The 20,533-nt window shown below is 47.1% G+C and overlaps 1 protein-coding gene across 1 annotated transcript in view; it reads left to right on the forward strand.

Annotated features, from left to right (window-relative positions):
• CDCP1 (CUB domain containing protein 1) overlaps positions 1-3,424 on the forward strand; it is a 58,813-nt gene extending 55,389 nt beyond the window's left edge. The window contains exon 9 of the mRNA XM_082705822.1: positions 684-3,424. Coding sequence (XP_082561948.1) covers positions 684-1,098 — 415 coding nt within the window. The 3' untranslated portion in view covers positions 1,099-3,424. The remainder of the gene's footprint in view (positions 1-683) is intronic.
• Positions 3,425-20,533: the final 17,109 nt, after the last annotated feature.

The raw sequence follows: 20,533 nt of genomic DNA on the forward strand, positions 1-20,533 counted from the left end.
GAGAGTGCTAATGCCTGTCCACACTCAAGTCCCAAAGAACATTACAAAGCAAAGGTTAATGGCGTTGCTAGGAGCTCTGGCCCCAGCCAGAATGTTGTCTTCTTTTGGCTCTGTCCCTTTATGCAGGCTGTTCCTGGATCCCTCTGCTAATAGTGAGTCCCACTGTTCCCAACTCCAGCTAAAAACTAAGACACAGCCCTGCATCCCAAGTCTCCCTCTGTTCTGTCATTTAGAATCCAGATGGTCAGAGTTTGTACCCATGCAAAAGAGGGATGAAGCATTAGCTACAGGAAAGACTGCGTGCTGGAGGGTTGGCGGGGACGTGACCACACCAGATGTGGTCGGCCTGGGCCACCATCCTTTCTCAGAGCAAAGACGGGCTGGTTGTCAGCTGTTCCCACCCCTGGATACCCTGCATCCACTGAAGCAAATCCAAGTGCAGTGTTAAACTTGCCCTCTCTCAACCACGCTCTGCTCCCTGTTTCCGCTGTGAAGACTAGAGACAGAAGATGGTCCCTTCTAAATGCTTCCGCAAAGAGGGTAGTTTCAGTTTCGAGGGCTAAGGAATTTGAGGGACCTGGGGGGGCCATACTGGAACCCTCAGTTCCAGTAGGGCTATGCAAATGGAGCACAGCTAATATCCTGCTCTTCCTGACTCTGTCTTGGTCTCCTTCTCTCGGTAGGAAAAAGAAGGAAAACAAAGGCCCGCCTGTAGGCATCTACAATGGCAACATCAACACCCAGATGCCAATGCAGCCAAAAAAGTTTCAGAAAGGTCGAAAGGACAGTGACTCCCACGTGTATGCTGTCATCGATGACACCATGGTGTATGGGCATCTCCTACAGGATTCCAACGGCTCCTTCCTGCAGCCAGAGGTGGACACCTACCGGCCCTTCCAGGGGCCCACAGGGGACTGCCCCCCCTCCCCACCCTTGGTATGCTCCAGGGCCCCAACTGCAAAGCTGACCACAGACGAGCCATCTGCTGGCTTCCCTGCTGAGTCTGACAGTGAACCATATACCTTCTCCCACCCCAACAACGCGAACACAGATATTCCCTTGCTGGACACCCATGAGCCAGAGGGGCCGGGGGAGTAACTTGGACCCACCCTGAAGACTTTGCCTAAAACAGGGGTCTCAAGCAGAAATCCTAAAGAGGAATGATATGGAAGGAACAGCAGGAGGTTCTTCAGGATGCCACTGACCTCCAAGTCCCAAGTGGACTCATTCCAATGATGGGATGTTGAAAGTGATGAATTCCAACCTGGATACAATCATCACAGTCCATGTCCTTCTAAACTCAGGTTGAGTTGTAAACCAGCCCGTAATGAGAGGGGAGGGCTGTGAGTCGCCAAGCATGAGGTTGTCAACGAGGTCTGGACTTGGATTTGGATTTGGACCTCTTCAGGGCAACAATTCCAATCCCTCGGAGTCCATCCAAGGTCCCTGCTCCCACTGGAGTGCCCTGGATGGAAATGACAGTGTGCCTTATTATTATTATTATTATTTATTTGGTGGTTCCATATATTTAAGAAGCCAAATGCAAAACCACGTAGGTCTTTTTACCTGACATGGTGACAGCTCACGCGAGGTGGTTGGATGGCTGGGTTTTGACTTCCATCAACCACTAGATAAACAGGTGCCTGTCCCCTAGAAAGTGGGAATGATTTGCTATGGGTCCAGCCAAAAAAGGGTGTGACTGTTTGAGGGCTCTGAGAAGCGACTTCCTGGTTCTCTTGCTCTGCCTGTGGTTATCCCACCACACAGATTTATCTCGAGTCCTAGAAGTAAGAAAAATGTCCTTGAATTGCTGTGTGTGTGGCTGTCCCCTCTCCAGCCATGCTTTGGCACTTAAAAAGAGGAATTTAGAGAGTATTTTCAACCTCTAGCAATGTCTAAAAATACATCAGAGAATGGCCACCCTATTCACTCCTTGTTGCTACTGTAAACAATTACCTCAAACATGGTGGCTTAAAACAACTTAGATTTCTTATCTAAATTTCTGGAGACCAGAGGGGCAAAGTGGGTCCCACTGGGCTAAAATCAAGGAGTCAGCGGAACCGTCTTCCTTCTGGAGGTTCGAGGAGAGAATCGGTTTCCTTGACTTTTCGAGCTTTTAGAGACTCTTTGGAGCTTTTAGAGACACTCCAGGCCTCCGATGGCTGGTCACACAATGTCACTCGTGCTGACACCGTCACACTGAGGCCCCTCCATCTTTGCCTTCCATGGACCTTTCACTTATAAAGCCCCCCCACCCAGATAATCCAGGAAGATCTCCCCATCTCAAGATCTGTAATTTAATCACACTGACAAGTCCCTTTTTTCACCTAAGGTAACATATCCTCAGGTTCTAGGGGATTAGGACATGGGTGTCTTTGGGAACCTATGATTTTGCCTATTACACCGTCCTGCTGTGAGAGAAAGACTGTGAAACGACTCAGCCTACAGGTGTGTGTTTTGTTTGGCCTACAGAATCTTTTTGAAGAATTCATTCCTAACACTTAAAACCGTGCAATTTTTTTGCATAAAAATCCGGGTCAGGAGATCTGGCCATTGCTAGGGCTCACACTCACTTGACGGCAGCAGGTGGGGCTCCTGGATTCCCCGGTTCGCCCCAGTCCTCACCAGTCCCTCTTGCCTCCCTCACTGGTGCTGAGTGTGGCTACTGATCACTGCCCCAGCCACCCCCCACCCCGGGGTGGTTGATTTGTTCATAATGAAATAGAAAGTTTGGGCTCCTTATGTGCCTCTTATCACAGAAGAAGACAGGTGTCGAGGCTGGTGTGTTTCAGGAAAGTGGTTTCTCATATATGGCCCGCATCCCTCTTTTATACTAATGACCAGCCCAGCTCCAAGGAAAGGGAGTATTTGCCTCTGTGGGCCCTGCTCTCATCCAGGAGGAGAGGGATCATGTTCTGGCTTGTCCGACACGGTCCAAAGGTCAATGTTTCAGTGGCTAAACCTCCTTTAGAAAATAAATGTGCCGCATGGTATTCAGTGAATTCACCTTGGAGACGCACTGCCCGGACTTGCTTGCCTGTGCGACTTTGCTTCCAAGAAAAGGAGTTTTGCAATCTCCTAAATGGTGTGTGTTCCAAGGCCTCTCAAACTCTGTCTAGAAGGAAGAGTTTGTTGTTTGGCTGACACCCTGGGTGCGGCCCCTGGCACCTTTCCTTTTAAAAAGCGAGCTCCTGCCCAGTTACCCTCAGCCTCTTGACATTGCCCCCTGCCCCACAAGGAGGGCTGGGGCTTCCTCCCTCCAACCGACTTTGGAAACGTGACCTTGGTCAAGGTTAGAGGACTGGTTTGTGTGGCTCTTCAGTGCTTAACTGGGAATAATTTATTTTGTTGTAGATACTTTTTAGGTACCATTTTATTCATTTCCTACACTTTTTTAAATAAACAAATGTACAGGAAAGAAAAACGGGCATCGAGTTGTTTAAATGCTTTGGCTATTTGTCCCCTGGTTCAGCTGAGGCTCCTGTTTATCACGACAGGCTCAGCCGGGGCTCAGCTGACATTGTCTTTTCTGGGTGTTTATGGTACCAGATGCCGGGCTTTGGGCTTCCAGTGGGTAACTCAGGGGCAGAGCCTGTTCTCTTCTGCCCTTGCTTGTTGAGACTCGGTGAGCCTCTCTGTGTGACCCCTCCTGACACCACCCCCCTAGAGGTCTTGGGCCATCCTTGCCATTGACTGAAATGGAGCCCTGAGTCCCATGTGGGTCACCAACCACCAGAACAGAAGCAAAGGGAGGCTGGAGGGAGAGGGAAGCTCCAATGGGTGCCCCACCATTAACCTTGCCCTTGGAGAAGAGACCCATTGTACTGAGGAGACAGGATATTGTTGCATAGCAAACACGCCACACTTTAGTAACTTAGGAACGATCTTTATTTTGCTCAAAAATCAGAGCAGAACTCATCAGGAAGGCTTACCTCCCTGGGCAATTCAACTAGATTCTCCTTTCAAGATGGTGGCATCACACAGCTGGTGAGTCTCCTGGCCACCAACCAGGAGCTTGGATTCCTCCTCCCTTGGACCATCTTCCAGGACTTCAGGGTCTTTTTCAGAACACAGTGGCTGTGTTCCAAGAGAGTGTTCTCAGAGCAGAAACCGGCATGGCGTCCCTTCCATCCTAGTCTCTGGGCACATTCATCACAGAGCGCACCAACTTTTTTTTTTTTTTAAGATTTTATTTATTTATTTGACAGAGAGAGCTCACAAATAGGCAGAGAGGCAGGCAGAGAGAGAGGAAGGGAAGCAGGCCCCCTGCTGAGCAGAAAGCCTGATGTGGGACTCGATCCCAGGACCCTGAGGTCATGACCTGAGCCGAAGGCAGCAGCTTAACCCACTGAGCCACCCAGGCGCCCATGCACCAACTTTTAAGGGGAGGAAACAAAGACCCTGCGTCTCAGTGGGAGAGGGGTCAAAGAGCTTGCCGCCATCTGCCTGAGGGGCTGGGGAGGATCGGAGTCAAGTGTCCAAGCTCCTGGATGGCACTAACCAACATTTGTTTTCTTGATCACCACATTCACATCTGGGCCACTTCCAACCTCTGTGGTTACCCTTTCTCCTGGACTGCAAGATTCAGTCTTTGGGCTTCTGGCCTTTTCTTTCAGCACACTGCCTCTTGGGGTTCTAACCGTGTCCTCTATTCTAGGATGAGATCATTCCCAAACCCTAGCTGATACCTCCCCGGGCACCAGACCCACATCTTCAGCAGCCTGCTGGATTCATCAGGTCACATGTCCCCATGTGCCCCAAACCTGACCCCTCCAGAGGCAGAGTCATTCTTTCCTTATCCTCTTGCACTAAACCTTTAACGTGAGTTCATTTCCTGACTCTGCCCCTACTAGCTGGGTGGCCTTGAGTTGGGTTCTGTTTCTCAAATGTCTACACAAGAGTAAATCATCCAAGGTCATGTCCATCTCCAAAATGCTTGGACTATTCCAGTCCTACCCAGGCCCAGATATTAAATCAAACTATCACTCACCTTGATTGCTTTAAATCCTTCTCCTTGACCTTCCCACTCTGTCCTGCCATACCTCATCATGTAATTCCCTTGTGACATCTGTGCCTCCAGGTTTGTCCCTTGGAATAAAGTCCTGGATCTCCTGCTGCAGTTTGGGCACCTACAGTTTCCCACCTGGTCCTCCTGAGCTCTCTGGACCTCTTCCTCCCTTGAACCCATGACCTCAGAGCTCCATCCCAATGGTACTCAAAACCTTCAGGGGGCATCATGGGCAATCCTGCCCGATTATTGGCTCATGCCACTGTTCCTGGACAACCCTCCACCAGAAGTTGCACTACCTAACCACCCCCCTTCCCTATGAAAATCCTTCCAGCATTTCAGAAACTCCTACCTACCACTTCCTCCAGGAAGCCCTCCAGCCTCACCAAGCTCTCCCTCTAAATGGCAATCATCCTTAGGATGCCTGATACTTGGCACTGAGGTACATCAGTTTGATTAGTTGGAAGTTTGTATTTGCCTGCGTCTTGCTCAGCACGGCTGTACTTCTCTCGGAGGTAGGAGTCCATGTTTTCGCACTTGGTTCACCCTCCTCGCACTGCCCAGCGCAGCAGGTGCCCAGCAGTAACATCTGCTACGTTCACGATCAGAATAGAGACATAACTGTACCCCGGCGGGGACATCAGGCAGGTATCCTACAGGAGACAGCCAGACGGAGGGAAGGAATTTGATGCCAGCCAAATACTGTATGCTAGAAGCTTCCAAGCCTTCTCTGCAGCAGCCTCTGATGACTGCAGCGGCAATGTTCCATCTCCAGTTACTGGTGTGGAAAGGAGAGCCGGTGAAATGGAGTCACTGGCCCAAGGGCGCAACACAGGAGAGGTGGGACGACAAATGTGCAGCCTTTCCACCTGCTCTGTGGCTCCGTTCGGACCCCTTCTCAGGCTCCTGGGATCCGGGGATGAGGTAAGGGGCCGCCAAAGTGGCTCAGGGCTCCCATGGGATCCTTTCTTTCCTTCCTCCAGGAGGCCATGAACTTTGGGGGAAGCAGCCTCAGGGACACTGCCTCCACCCATAGGCTCTCTCTGGGCTTAGAGTCGACAGCTCCTCCCCATCAGGGATGCCTGGGAATCTGGTGTTAGAGCCACAGAACACAACACCTGCAGCCCTCCAAATCCTGCCAAATCCAGGTCCCACCACTCAGCCCTACCCACAGTCACGCCCGCTGCGTGGTTTCCAGGATTGCCGCCGGAAAGCACCAGACAGAGGTCCCTCCGCCCGAGCTTTACTCCAGAGGGAAACGATCAATTCCCGACCCTAGGACTCGCTGTTCTCTGTTTGGGAGTTCATGGAGCTGCTTTTTGTCTTTAAAGGTTGCTTACGAGGGGACGCCTGGGTTGCTCAGTCGGTTAAGCGTCTGTCTTCAGCTCAGGTCATGCTGGGATCAAGTCCCGCATCAGGCTCCCTGCTCAGCACATGCTTCTCCCACTGCCCCTTCCCCCTGCTTGTGCTCTCCCCCCGGCCCCCACTCAAATTAATAAAATCTTTACAACTAATAATAAAATAAAATAGAATCTCTCAAAGTTTTAAAAAAAAAAAAAAAGGTGCCTATGAGAAAACAGGAAGACACGGAACTCAATCTCACCTCCCCCCTCCCTCCTTTTCTCTGGCCTCTTAAGACCCTGTTGCCGATCCATGAGTCACAGAGCTGAGCCCGTATGGCCTCTAGGCCAACCTTTGATGGAGGTAAATTACCTGGAGCTAGACTGTGGTCATTTCAGACCCAGATAACAAATAGGCCTAGAAAAAGATTTGCTGTAAAGTAGCCTAAGGACATGGAAAGAGAGAAGATCCAAATTGGATGCCGGGAAAGATCGCCCCTGTTCCCCACAACCCCCACCCCCACCCCCGCCTTCCGCATCCCTCAGCCCAGCCCAGCCCAGCCCAGCAGCAGCCGTGAACACTCTAGTCCTGGCTCAGCCCCCAGAACCCACTACTGTTTTCAACCCTTGGACCACCCAGCACCCCTTCTCAGACCCTAGCGACAGCTTCACGGGTGTGCCCCCTTGCAGCCACACGGGCCACACACGCTCAGGAGGGCCTGCTCCTAGCTCTGTGCTCCCCTGGCGCCGGTTTGAGATTCTCAATAATTGTCCAACATTTATATCCCCATTTTTAGTTTGCACCAGACCCTGCGAATGAGGTAGCCGTTGCTGCCTGGAAGTCAGGGCTGTTATCAGAGGATGAAGCTGGCTTGGAGAGATTCAGAAATTCACTAGGGGGCCCGTGGCTAAGTGACAGAACCAAGATTTGAGTCCTGGGGTGTCTGAAGGTCTAGCCCACTTTCTTCAGGGTTCTGAAGGTTCTTTGCTTGCTTACGCGTTGTCTTCTCCGCTGCACCTGACTTCTGAAACTCTACCGAAGGGGGTCTCTGTACCTCTCACTTACTAAGTGGTTAAAACACGTAACAATTAGGCTGATAATCTGAAAAGAGAATATCTATAACAGGTCACAGGATAGACGAGAGATCCATTCTGTCCAATACAGTAGCCACTAGCCACGTGTGGCTTCTTAAATTTTAACATTCAATTAATTTTAATTAAATGGGGTACTAATTAATACATTAGGGCTTCCTTTTTCAAATGAAGGGTACACGGTTGTGTGTGGAGTGGATGTTAGGGTCTGGGGGTGGGGGGATTAGGGAAAGGGATATGGAGTGTCACATCTGGCATGAATGTGCCCCAAGGGTGTTTGGTGTTTGTATGAATAAGGTACATACGGGCATCTTGTTTTGTCTGAACTGAGTTTCACTCTGCCTACAGTGCTTCACTCCCTCCCACGGTGTAGTTGCTACACCAGGCACATGTTCAAGTGCTCAGTATGGGACGGCACATGTGGACAACATTTTCATCATCATGGAAAATTCTGCTGCACGGCACGAATGCAGTGTGTGTGTGTGTGTGTGTGTTCTACAGTAACACCTTCCATGAACTGGATTCTTGCTTACTATGTACCGAGAATGCTTCAGAAGTGTTTCTATGGCCGGTTTGATGAGCAATGAACACCATCTCTCACTCTCTCCCCAGTATTTTTTTTCTCTTGTCCATGATGGCCTTGGGCTTGCTGGTTTTACTCCTTCGGCTCTAGTTTTCTCTTCAGCCCTCTTTACTCGCCACACCTTGCCTCCTCATCTCTGAACAGCAGAGGAGCCTGTGGTTCAGGGTTCAGATCCCTTTTTTCCTCCACACTCACTCACTGGGTGACCCCCTCCGAGTAGACTGAATACCATCTACATCCTGATGGCATCCAAGACAACCTCTCCCCTGAATTCCGACTTCTGTGCCCATCTCTGCTCAACATCTCCACTTGGCATCTAATGGGCATCTCAAGTTCAAAACATCCAAAACCGGGGTGCCTGGCTGGATCAGTCTATAAAGTGTACAGCTCTTGATCTCAGGGTCGTGAGTTTGAGCCCTACAGTGGGTGTAGAGATTACTTTCAAAAACATTTCTTTTTAAGATTTTATTTATTTATTTGTCAGGGAGAGAGAGTGTGTGTGTGTAAGAACAAGCAGGGGGAGCAACAGGCAGAGGGAAAAGCAGGCTCCCTGCCAAGCAAGGAGCCCAATGCAGGATGCGATCCCAGGACCCCAGGATCACAACCTGGGCTGAAGGCAGATGCTCAACTGACTGAGCCTCCCAAGTGCCCCCCCCAAAAAAATCGTAAAAAGGAAAAACCAGACACCCAAAACTGACCTCCTGCTATTCCCCCTCCAAATCTGCTCCTCTCACTAAGGATAAGGGTGGAGGAAACAGTTTGCTCCAATCAGTTGATGGCACCGTCATCCCTACAATTGCTCAGAGTCCCCCTTGACTCTCTTACATGTACGTGGTTCATCAGTAATCCTTTTTCTATTTAAGTAAACTCTACCCCTAATGTGAGGCTTGGATTCATCACCTTGAGATCAAGAGTTGCATGTTCTACTGACCATGCCAGCCCGACTGGGCCACTGGGATTTTTTTTTTTTTTCTAAAGATTCTATTTATTTGTCAGAGATTGAGAGAGAGAGAGAGAACACAAGCATGGGGAGCAGCAGCCAGAGGGAGAAACAGACTTGGGACTTGATCCCAGGACCCCAGGATCATGACCTGAGCAGAAGGCAGACACCCAACCAACAGAGCCACCCAGGTGTCCCGGCCACCGGTAATTGTGATGGCTGTCCCTAGTATCCAAGATCCCCCATCCTCCTACCTCCCCTGCTTTCACTGGGGCCCAGGCCACCATCACCCCTCCCCTCGATGATTCTGTCACCTTCTCGTCAGTCTCTGAACCTCCACTTTGGCCCTCTGCTGCCTCGTCTCAACCCAGTAACCACAGTGGTTCTGTTCCTCTACAAGGCAGATCTCATGACTCCCCCGCTCAGAACCCTCCGTGTCACCCCATCTCATTCACAGAAGAAGCCAACATCCCTCCTACTGCCCGTGAGGGCCTGCTGGACCTGGCCCCATCACTTCTTGAACATCCAGCTCTTAATACCTTCCCCCTCAATCACCCCACTCCACCCATGCCAAGCCCTTGTTAATTCTGGAAAATTCTGGCCTCACAGCTTTTGTGCTTGTTGTTCTTTCCAACTAGAATGTTCTTCCACCAGAATTTCCTCTGCTCTCTCCCTTACTTCCTTTAGGTCCTTATACAAACGGCACCTCAGTCACTACCTTGATCAAATCCCATGGGGTCCGTGGCTACACTCTAAAATGTCAGGCTTCCCCCAATCTCCACACTTCATACCCGCTTCCCTGCCTTATTTATTTACTCCTTAGTCATTGTTACTATCTAACAAATTATATGTTTTATTTCTTTATCTTCTTTATTGTTGCTCTTCCGACTAAATTATAAACTTCATGGGGCTCCTCGGTGACTCAGTTGGTTAAGCATCTGATTCTTGATCTCAGGGTTGTGAGTTCAAGCCCTACATTGGGCTTAAAAAAATTACAAGCTCCATGAGGCAGGAACTGTTAGTATGTTCTACTCTTCCTCAACCCTACTACTGAAACAGTACCTGGCACAGGATAGGTTCAAGTTTATATAACAAAAAATAGTACCCTAAACAAGACAAAGGCCTATTTTCTTCCGTAGAGGACATTCTCCATCTTTCTCCTTCATCATCCTGGCTGTGGCTTCTAATCATCAACTTTGCTTCATCATCTCATTATGGCTGCTGGAGTTCCAGAAGCCGCATATACATTCCAGGCAGGAAGCAGAGAGATGAGGAGTAAAGAACTTTCCTGGGAGCTCCGCTTAACTTTTTATTATATCTCACCTCTCTCTGCAAAGATGACTGGAAAATTAGCTAGGCACATTGATGATTCTGGTAAGGTAGAGGTCTGTTACAGGGGAGAAATGAGAAAAAAGATACTTGTTAGGCAACTTGGCAACTTTGCTTCAGTTCTGGTTTTTTATGTATTTGTTTGTTTATATTTGAATATGGTTGTAAATCTCTCAAAAACAGGCAGTGTTTGCTTCCAGCATAATGTAACAGTCACATCTGACCATTGGCTAGATTCTCCTCACTCAGACATTTATGCATACAGCTCATTTCTTTTCTGTTTCTTGCCATAGTGATATAAGAACCTCTAAAGAGACATCCCCCTAGCCTATCCCTTTCCTTAGCTGATCAGAGACCACACTAAAAGTCACAGTGTGTTCTAAATAGTTTTATCCTGTCCTTATGGACTAGAGAAATGTCTCCATTAAAAATATCGTGTCATTTGGCATTTAAAATTTTTTTCAAAAATGAAAATGAGCTTTTTTTTGGCAGGCTTCAATAGAGGGCTATGGTGTAATACAAATACAGCCCATTGTAACACTGTAGAAAGATCTTGAATCTAGCTGTAAATGAGGATGTTTTGCTCTATTTGTTTTGTTTCCATAATGGGCATTAACTAACCTCAAAGTACAATTAGCCACTAAAGTCTATGCATAGGACATAGAGCAATGGTCACCAAGGAGGCCCAAGGGAGCTGAGCTGGACAATGAACAAGCTAATTGGGGCTGTTCATCCATTTGGAAACTTTCATCATATTATAGTTCATTTTTATTTTCCCCAATTCCAAGCAGGGTCTGAGTCTGTAGAAACTCAAAGCCTCTGAAAACCTTTGGGTACAATATTTGCCCCTGTGACCTCAATGGAAAGGAAAGCTTCCGGATGTTTTCTGCCCTGCTCCAGCTAATGTCCCATTCCAGGGCCCAGGGTGTCTCAGTGTGATTTTTGGAACCTGTGTCCAAAGTGCCTGGAGTCCCTAAATCAAATGCAAATTCCCGGGCTCCTATGTAACTACACAGTCAGGATCTCTGGGACTGGAGTTCTGACGTTTTTAACCAGCTTTCCAGTCTTTGGCCAATTGACCAAGACTTTTCTTCAGAAAGGAGACTCAGATGAGGATACTGGGGCTCACTTTCTAGTCCACCTGTGTCACTGTCTGCTGCTCCTTGAGAGGTCTTGGAGGACCATTTGGGGAGTGGGCTAGTCTTTGAGGGAGTCACTGCTGCTAGAGCCCATCACTGAAGAGTGCTCCAGCAGCAAACCCACTGAAGAGACCATAGACCACTCGTCCACCATGTGTCAAGGAGATGGGGCAGATCTATCAATTTGTGTACATGGGTATGTATATTAACCCCAACCTATCTTGTTTTGGGGAAACATTTGTCCTCAGGGTGACAAAGACCTCAGAATTACTGAGAGGCAACTCTGAAGTCTAGCCATGTAATCCAAGCAAGCAACTTAGCCCTTTTGAGCCAAGATATCCTCAACTATAAAATATGAATCCTGACACCAACTTAATAAGGTGATTGCGAGGGTGGGAGAGGTGATGTATGTGACAATGTCTGAATTTAGTAGCCACTCTTCCTTAAATCTGCACTGAAAAGGAAAACCGTGCCAACAGTCAGCTTATTTTGGCTTGGTCTCATCTTCAGCAAGCTGGTTGCCTTTTCCTGTGAGTTGACAGTTCTCTAGCTAACTGTGTCAAATTTGATGATACTGTTCTCCTCATCCTCTCCAAACTCATTTAGCTGTCAGCTCCAGCAAGTCATGTGCTCCTACAGCTTTTGTGCAGCCCTAGAAAGAGAAGTTCCTGGAAGAAGCATCACAGCATGAGCTGTGGGGGCTCAACAGCCAGGCAAGAGGAAAGTGCAGGGTCTCATTTTGTGATGGGAGAGCAATGAGATGAGATATTTGCCTGCCTGTGTCTGAGGCAGCCCTGGGCATTTGGGCCTGCCTGCCCAGGGCACCAGGGTCAGAAACAGACCCCAGTAGGGACATGTGGGGGGAGGTAAAGCAGCACTCAAAGCTCTGTGGCTTTGCAGTAACCATAGCAACCATCCAATCTTTTCTCCCTGCTCCATCTCACTCCCCAATGGACACCAATCCTCAATGACAAGGGGGTGGATGAACAACACCATTCGTCTAAAGATGATGCTGGGAAGAAAACATTTTTCTCTATCCTCCAAGTTTCTTCTACCTGGTCTAAGAATTAAATTGACATAAGACTGATTCACAGGAGAAAATCTAATTTAAACTTGCACATATGGGGAATCCACATACACATGAGTTTCCAAAGACAGTCAGGCAAAATGAGGTTTATATGTCATCCTGAACTAAAGAGAGGGGAGTAGGAGTGTGAGACTTCAAAGGGAAGGAAATTCTCAGGAAGATGAAAAAGGAAATGTTTGGTAAACAAATGTTTGCTGGGGAAACAATGAACATCAGGAGGAATTTTAACAAAGAGACTTGGTAAATCCCTCCCTGTCCACCACTCTGGTTCCCTTTAACATGCAGTGATTTAATGTATCCCTTGTCTAAGAACAGGTTCTTCATTTAAATCCTTTCAGACAGTTAGGGGGAAGATCAAAGTTTCTTCCCCAGTCTTTGAGCCTTGATTAGTTTGCAACTTGCTTTGAACCCCTACAATGTCGGAAACCACATCAGTTCTTCTCCAATATGGAGTTCAGTCTGTGCCTCTGAATAGCCTTTAAGCATTTGAGAAGTTTTAAAAGCAGTTTCTTAAAAAATCTTCTTAAATAGGAGCTGTGAAGTGTCTGCCTTCATAGAAGGAAACTGTGGGACTGGAAATCTTCTCACCACAATACCCCTGTGTAAGTTTTGAATTTGAACCTAGAGAATGCACCTCTAATCTTGAACCACAATAAAATGGGGGCACCTGGCTGATTCAGTCAGAAGATCATGCTGCTCTTGATCTCGAGGTCATAAGTTTGAACCCCGGGTTGGGTATGGAGATTATTTAAATGAGTAAATTTAAAAATTTTTTAAATAATAAATAAATAAATAAGTAAACAAACAAATAAATTACAATAAAATGAAAATTTCCTTTTTAAAACATGTTAAGACTTGGGGCACCTGGCTGGCTGGGTTGGAAGAAGATGTGACTCGTAATCTCTGGGTCCTGGGTTCAGACCCCATGTTGGGTGTAGAGATTACTTAAATAAATAAACTTTAAAAATATATATATTTGGGACGCCTGGGTGGCTCAGTTGGTTAAGCAGCTGCCTTTGGCTCAGGTCATGATCCCAGCATCCTGGGATCGAGTCCGCATCGGGCTCCTTGCTTGGCGGGGAGCCTGCTTCTCCCTCTGCCTCTGCCTGCCACTCTGTCTGCCTGTGCTTGCTCTCACTTATCTCTCTATGACAAATAAATAAATAAAATCTTTAAAAAAGAAAAAAAAATATATATATATATATATTTAAAATTTGTTAAAACTCAGGATTCTGTGGCTGTTAAATGTCTCAAAAGAGTATTACAGACCTGCAAGCCTCTATTAAGTCCATCATTTAAGACTTTGAGCCTCCCTTCCCCACTCCCCACCCCCAGGTCCTCAAACCGGTTTGGCCAGATTTCACCCCCTTCTGGTCAGAGATCCCAGGTTACTCCCTGAGAGGCTACTGGCTGGAAAAGACTAGAAGGTGTAGCAGCAGAAACGCTGCTCACACCCTGCTGGAAGCTTCTTCTACACACCTCCAGTGACTCAGAACTCCATGCTCAATACACTCTTCAACTGATGATCCTCCCAAGCCAAGATGTCTCCAGGGTGCTGACAACCAACCCTGGGAGGGACACTGTTGGTCTCCCCCATGGAAAGAGGAGTCCCAGCACCAGCTACTGAGGTGACTTCAAAGCCCTTCATCTGTTCTTCCTGTGGCCCAAGACGTTCAGATCTGAAGACCCAGGCTGGAGGGACTAAAATCTGTTCAGAACCCAACCTTGGGACTAGGACTGCTAGGGGTTCAGGCTGCTCCTCGGAGCTCAGGGAAAGCAGCCTGCTTTTATGGGAAGGGCTACTCAGAAATTCGTTTTGTGACTGCTCTGTAATTTTAGGAAAGCCTATGTTTTTAGCCAAAATCCAAGTCCACAGGCCTGGGGGAGTGAATCAAAGAGCCACTCGCACAGCCTCATACTTGCACTCAGTGTGTACTTTGAACCCTGTGTGGGCTCCGTGGGGCTCAGGAGACTAGTAGGGACGAGTTCCATTCTTGATCCCTTTCTTTTCAAGAGACACTAATTGCTTGGTTGCCAGCCACCCGCAGTGTTACCTGGGCTCATTTACAGGCTGAACACCATCGGGATCATGGGACATCCCACCAGGCTAAGTCTCCTCCCACTATCACTCCCATCTTGCCCCTGATCCCTGCAACCACCCGGGAGGCCCAGCCTGCAAGCTGTCATGGGCCTTTGATCTTGACTAATGACACCTTCTCTTTTGATGTGCAAAGTACCCTCACAAACATCACTTCAGCTTTATTCCACGTGCAGCACTGGGTGCCTGGCACTTAACAGCTCAATAAACTCTGAATTGGTTCTTAATAACCACCCTGCTGAGTCCTGGAGGGCTAACTGCCTTCTTCCTCTTCTTTCTTTTTTTAAGTTTAAATGAAGACATACAAAGAATGTGTGACTTTTACCTAATGTCACCTCCAAGAAAGTGACAGACCTAGCAGTGGACTCCAGCCTCCTGTTTAGGGAGGCACAAGGGAGGGTCCTCCAAGACGCCAGGTGGCACTCTAAAATGCATCTATGTTCACAACAACATGGATGGATCTAGAAGGTACAATGCTAAGTGAAATAAGTCAGACAGAGAAAGACAAATACCACAGGATTTCACTTATAGGTGGAATCTTAAAAACAAAACAAATGGGGGGGGGACAGAAATACCTTCATAAATAAAACAAACTGGTGGTTGCCAGAAGGGAGGTCGGTGGGGGAAGGGGGTTGGCAAAAGAGGTAGAGGGAATGAAGAGGTACAAACTAACATTTATAAAATAAATAAGTCACAGGGATAGGAAATACAGCATAGGGAATATAGTCAATAACGATGTGGGGAGGAGCAGCTGAGTGGCTCAGTGGATTAAGCCTCTGCCTTTGGCTCCGGTCATGATCTGGGAGTCCTGGGATCAAGCCCCGCCTCGGGCTCTCTACTCAGCAGGGAGCCTGCTTCCTCTCTCTCTCTGCCTGTCTCTCTGACTACTTGTGATCTCTGTCTGTCAAATTAAAAATAATAATAATAATAATAATAATGTGGGGAACAAGGGCAGCAGGAAATGTAGATAAAATTAAACCTCCTTATGACCTGCAGTCCATTGACAAATACTTGAGGCAGGCAAAGTATAACATTGCATCAGGAAACTCCCGACTGTCTTCTGTTAGTGCCTTGCCAGAGGGAAAAGCAACCTGAGTTTGACAACAGCCAGGCCACTGTGAGTCTTCTTTACCAGATGAAAGTCCTTCTGGAAAATTCTCTCTTCTTTTAATTCCCCCAACTCCATAGTATATAATCAATTGCTCCTCACAATCCCAGAACAGCTCTTTCTACCCATGGGTCCTATCCTTGTGCTTTAATAAAACCACCTTTTGGCGGGGGTGGGGGTGGGGCGCACCTGGATGGCTCAAGTCGATTAAGCATCTTCCTTCAACTCAGATCATGCTCCCAGGACCCTGGGATTGAGCCCTGTGGTGGGGGGCGGGGGGGGTCCCTGCTCAGCAGGGAGTCTCCTCCCTCTCCTCCCCTGCTTGTGCTCTCTCTTGCTATCTCTGTCTCTCTCCAATATATAAAATCTTAAAAACAAAACAAATAGGTCTCAAAAGAGGTCTCAAGAATTCTTTCTTCGCCACGGACTCCAAACCCCACCACTTCAAACCACATCAAATAATACTGTAATAACTTTGTGCAGTGACTGCACTTCCCACAGTGAGTGTCTGAAACTCATACAATATTAATATTGTAGGTCAACCATTATTCAATTTTTTAAAATGTATTTGTAAAAGTTTTTAGTGGCTGTTGATGTCTTCACTCAGTATTTTGATGCTCCAAACGACATAGACCTGTGGGGCTTTAGGGCAGGTCTTCTCAGGGACCTTTGGCATAGGGATGACGATGACTCAGGATCAGCCTATTTCCCTTCTTTTTCTTAGATGTCTTTCTATAAATAAAGTCACAAAAAGCTCAGTTTTAAAATTCCTGAAGAAGTGGTGCTTGGGTGCTCAGTCGGTTAAGCGTCTGCCTTCTGCTCAGGTCATGATCCCAGAGTCCTGGGATCGAGCCCCACATCCAGCTCCCTGCTCGGCGAGGAGTCTGCTTCTCGCCCTGCCCCTTCTCTTGCTCATACTCTCTCTCAAATAAGTGAATAAAATCTTTAAAAATAAATAAATAAAATAATAAAGTTGCCAAAGAAGAATGAATCAGTCTTTTTACTCAGAGTCCCACTTTTTCTCAAGAAAGCCAAACACTCTTAGGCAATGGCCTTTCCCATTACAGGAAGACACCAAACACAAAGCTGCAAGAAGCAACTCATTTATCAGGTTGTACTGAGACACTAACAACTCCCCCGGGTGATAGAGGAGAGATCTGGGGAGAAAGACAGCTGATATAAAGCTGCAACATCTCAACAGGTCATGGAAGAGGCACTTGTCCCTTTGGTCTAATGAGGCTTGGCTATTATTTTGCAGGAGTATTGTCAATCGTGTAAAGATAGATTATCCAAAACTTGAAAATTATGCAAAAGGATGAACTGAACGTCTCCCAGAGCATTGTCTAACAAGTTCAGCTAAAGATCATCCAGTGCTATAAGGAAATGAAATTTGTGGTTGACTTACTATTGATTGGGACCTAGACTCTGTTAAGAGTGTATGTTCATTGGGCGCCTGGGTGGCTCAGTGGTTTAAGCCGCTGCCTTCGGCTCAGGTCATGATCTCAGGGTGCTGGGATCGAGTCCCCCATCGGGCTCTCTGCTCAGCGGGGAGCCTGCTTCCCTCTGTCTCTCTCTGTCTGCTTCTCCATCTACTTGTGATTTCTCTCTGTCAAATTAAAAAAAAAAAAAGAGTGTATGTTCATTTGCAGAAAATTGGTAAGTTGGGAATGATTTTTGTCAAGTAGAGATGTAAATGAACTCTGTCCAGCAGAAAAGAAAACCTCAGAGGTTATGATTTCGTGCCTCTGTAGGATATTAACCAGCCCTGTATCTAACTTTGCCATCTTAGTCTACATTGTTTGTCCCATTTGCTATTACATCATGATTCTTCAGAAAAATAAATAATTCTTGTGGGCTGAGTGTTTTTCTAAAATAAGCTACCACCTTCAAGAGAAGGAGAACAAAATGCATCTGAAGAATCCAGCAATTCTGCTCCCCTCTATTACCCACTCAGAGCTCTGGGACGGGCTTCCAGAGCTCTTGCCAAAAAAAGGGGAGGGGCACAGAAGAGAAGATTCCATTGGTGTTTAGCTGTAAAAGACACAGTAAGAGGGCGCCTGGGTGGCTCAGTGGGTTAAGCCGCTGCCTTCGGCTCAGGTCATGATCTCAGGGTCCTGGGATCGAGTCCCACATCAGGCTCTCTGCTCAGCAGGGAGCCTGCTTCCTCCTCTCTCTCTCTCTCTGCCTGCCTCTCTGCCTACTTGTGATCTCTCTCTGTCAAATAAATAAATAAATAATCTTTAAAAAAAAAAAAAAGACACAGTAAGAACTTCCTCATCCTGTGAGGGGGGGACAATTTTCTTTCTTTTTTTTTTTTTTTAAGATATTATTTATTTATTTATTTGACAGAAAGAGGTCACAAGTAGGCCGAGAGGCATGCAGAGAGAGAGGAAGGCAGAGAGAGGGGAAGGGAGAGAGGAAGGGAAGCAGGCTCCCTGCCAAGCAGAGAACCCCAGGTGGGGCTCGATCCCAGGACTCCAGGATCATGACCTGAGCTGAAAGCAGAGGCTTAATCCACTGAGCCACCCAGGCACCCCAGCAATTTTCTTTTTGTTTGATGGTTTGTTTGTTTAAAGATTTTATGTATTTATTTGAAAGTGAAAGAACCTTTGGGAGCAGTTGGGAGTGGCAAAGGGAGAGGGAGAACCAGACTTCCCACTGAGCAGGGAGCCCAATCAGATCCAGGGCTCGATTTCAGGACCCAGGGACAATGACCCAAGCCAAAGGCAAACGCTTAACCAACTGAGCCACCCAGTCACCTTTTGTTTTGTTTTGGTATTTTTAAGATTTTATTTATTTATTTGAGAGAGAGAGCACACACAGGGAGAGGAAGAAGCAGACTCCTCACACAGCAGGAACCCAACATAGGGCTCAATCCCAGGACCGTGGAATCGTGACATGAGCCAAAGACAGATGCTTTACACACTGAGCCACCCAGGCACCCCCAAGGGAAAAAGCGATTTATTTTAAGTGTAAGGGGATCCCCCTCATGGGGCATCCTTCAAAGGTCTAAACAGAGTCTTGTCTCCTTACCCAGTAAGAGAGACTGAATTGGTTAAGCTGGGACTTAGGCTCACCCTACAGTGCTAGAGTATAAGCCTCCTGAGCGCAGGTATATGGTCTTTGTTCACCTCTGTGTCGCTAGGAAAGTCAAAAAATGGGATGCGATGGGGCATCTGGGTGGCTCAGTCATTAAGCGTCTGCCTTTAGCCCAGGTCATGATCCCAGGGTCCTGGGATCAAGTCCTGCATAAAGCTCCCTGCTCGGCAGGAAGCCTGCTTCTCCCTCTTCCACTCCTCCTGCTTGTGTTCCCTCTCAATATATCTGTCAAAGAAATAAATAAAATCTCTTTTTAAAAAGGGAAGGGGGGAGATGTGAAGGGATGATGTATGTACACTGAAGACCCAGTCTGATGAGGACTGTGGACAAAAGGACATGAGGGAACATTTAGGGATGATCGGGGTGGCGGTTTCTCTGGGAGCAATTGTTTGTCAAATCTGATCAGCAGTACACTTCGACTGTGTACGTTTAAAGGTAGGTCAATTACATCTCAATAAAATTGACTTAGGAAGAAAAAACACTAATTAAGATTTCCAGTATTTTAAAGACAGTCTGTGACTCATGCTAAGCAATGCCTGGTCTACAGAGGCCAGACTTTATTCTCTTGCTATTTTCAGAGCTTCTATTTGAAATGCAAAGACTTACCTATGGACACAAACACTTTGGGTGACCTAGTGACAGCAGAAGTCTTTCCTTACAGAATCACTTTTTTTTTTTTAAGATTTTATTTATCTGATGGAGAGAGAGACTACACAAGCAGGGGGACCGGCAGGCAGAGGAAGAGGGAGAAGCAGGCTCCCCGCCAAGCACTGAGCCTGATGTGGGACTCAACCCCAGGATCCTGGGATCATGACCCAAGCTGAAGGCAGAGGCTTAACCAACTGAGCCACCCAGCTGCCCACAGAATCACTTTTAGGAACAACAGCAAAAGGGGTGCTCAGTGGGTTGGGCCTCTACCTTCAGGTTAGGTCATGATCTCGGGGTCCTAGGATCGAGCCCCACATTGGGCTCCCCACTCAGTGGGGAGCCTGCTTCCCCCTCTCTCTCTGCCTGCCTCTCTGCCTACTTGTGATTTCTCTCTGTCAGATAAATAAATAAAATCTTAAAAAAAAAAAGAACAACAACAACAACAAAAAAAAAACACCTAACATTTATCATTTGGTATTAGCTAAATAATTGCCCTTCATTTCTGCTGGCAAAAATAAAAACAAACAAACAAACAAAAAAAGAATTGTGAAAGTTATAATTAGGATGAATGGTCAAGATTATCCGGCGACCAGCCCATTCATTTTACAGATGCAGAAACTGAGGCCCCGCTGAAGGAAGGACAATGGGAAAATAACGTTCTTCAGAGGAGATCCTTCCAGTCAGGGATTAGATCTTTCCAGAAATCTTTCTCAATTCCTCCTGAATGGCAACCCAGTGATATTTCGGCAGATAGTCTCTCTGAGAGGCACTGGCTACAGAGATACTTCCAGTAACGAAGACAAAAGTGCCCTATACCTTTTAAAGAAACGTCTAGTGCCAAATCAGTCCAGGATACCCAGGATGAAGTTGTATCTTCAATTACGTTTTCCTTAAATAACATGGATAACAAACCCCTTTCGAGATAATGAAGTCTCTGTCTTTGGTGTTAAAAAAAAAAAAATCAATCTAATTTATTTTCTCTAGGCCAGAGACATCGATTTTTGAGATAAAAATTTACACTTGCTACAGATGCTGCAAGCCGACTTCTTGCACAAAGAGATC

Source organism: Mustela nivalis, assembly GCF_964662115.1.
Source record: "Mustela nivalis genome assembly, chromosome: 1".
Lineage (NCBI taxonomy): Eukaryota > Metazoa > Chordata > Mammalia > Carnivora > Mustelidae > Mustela > Mustela nivalis.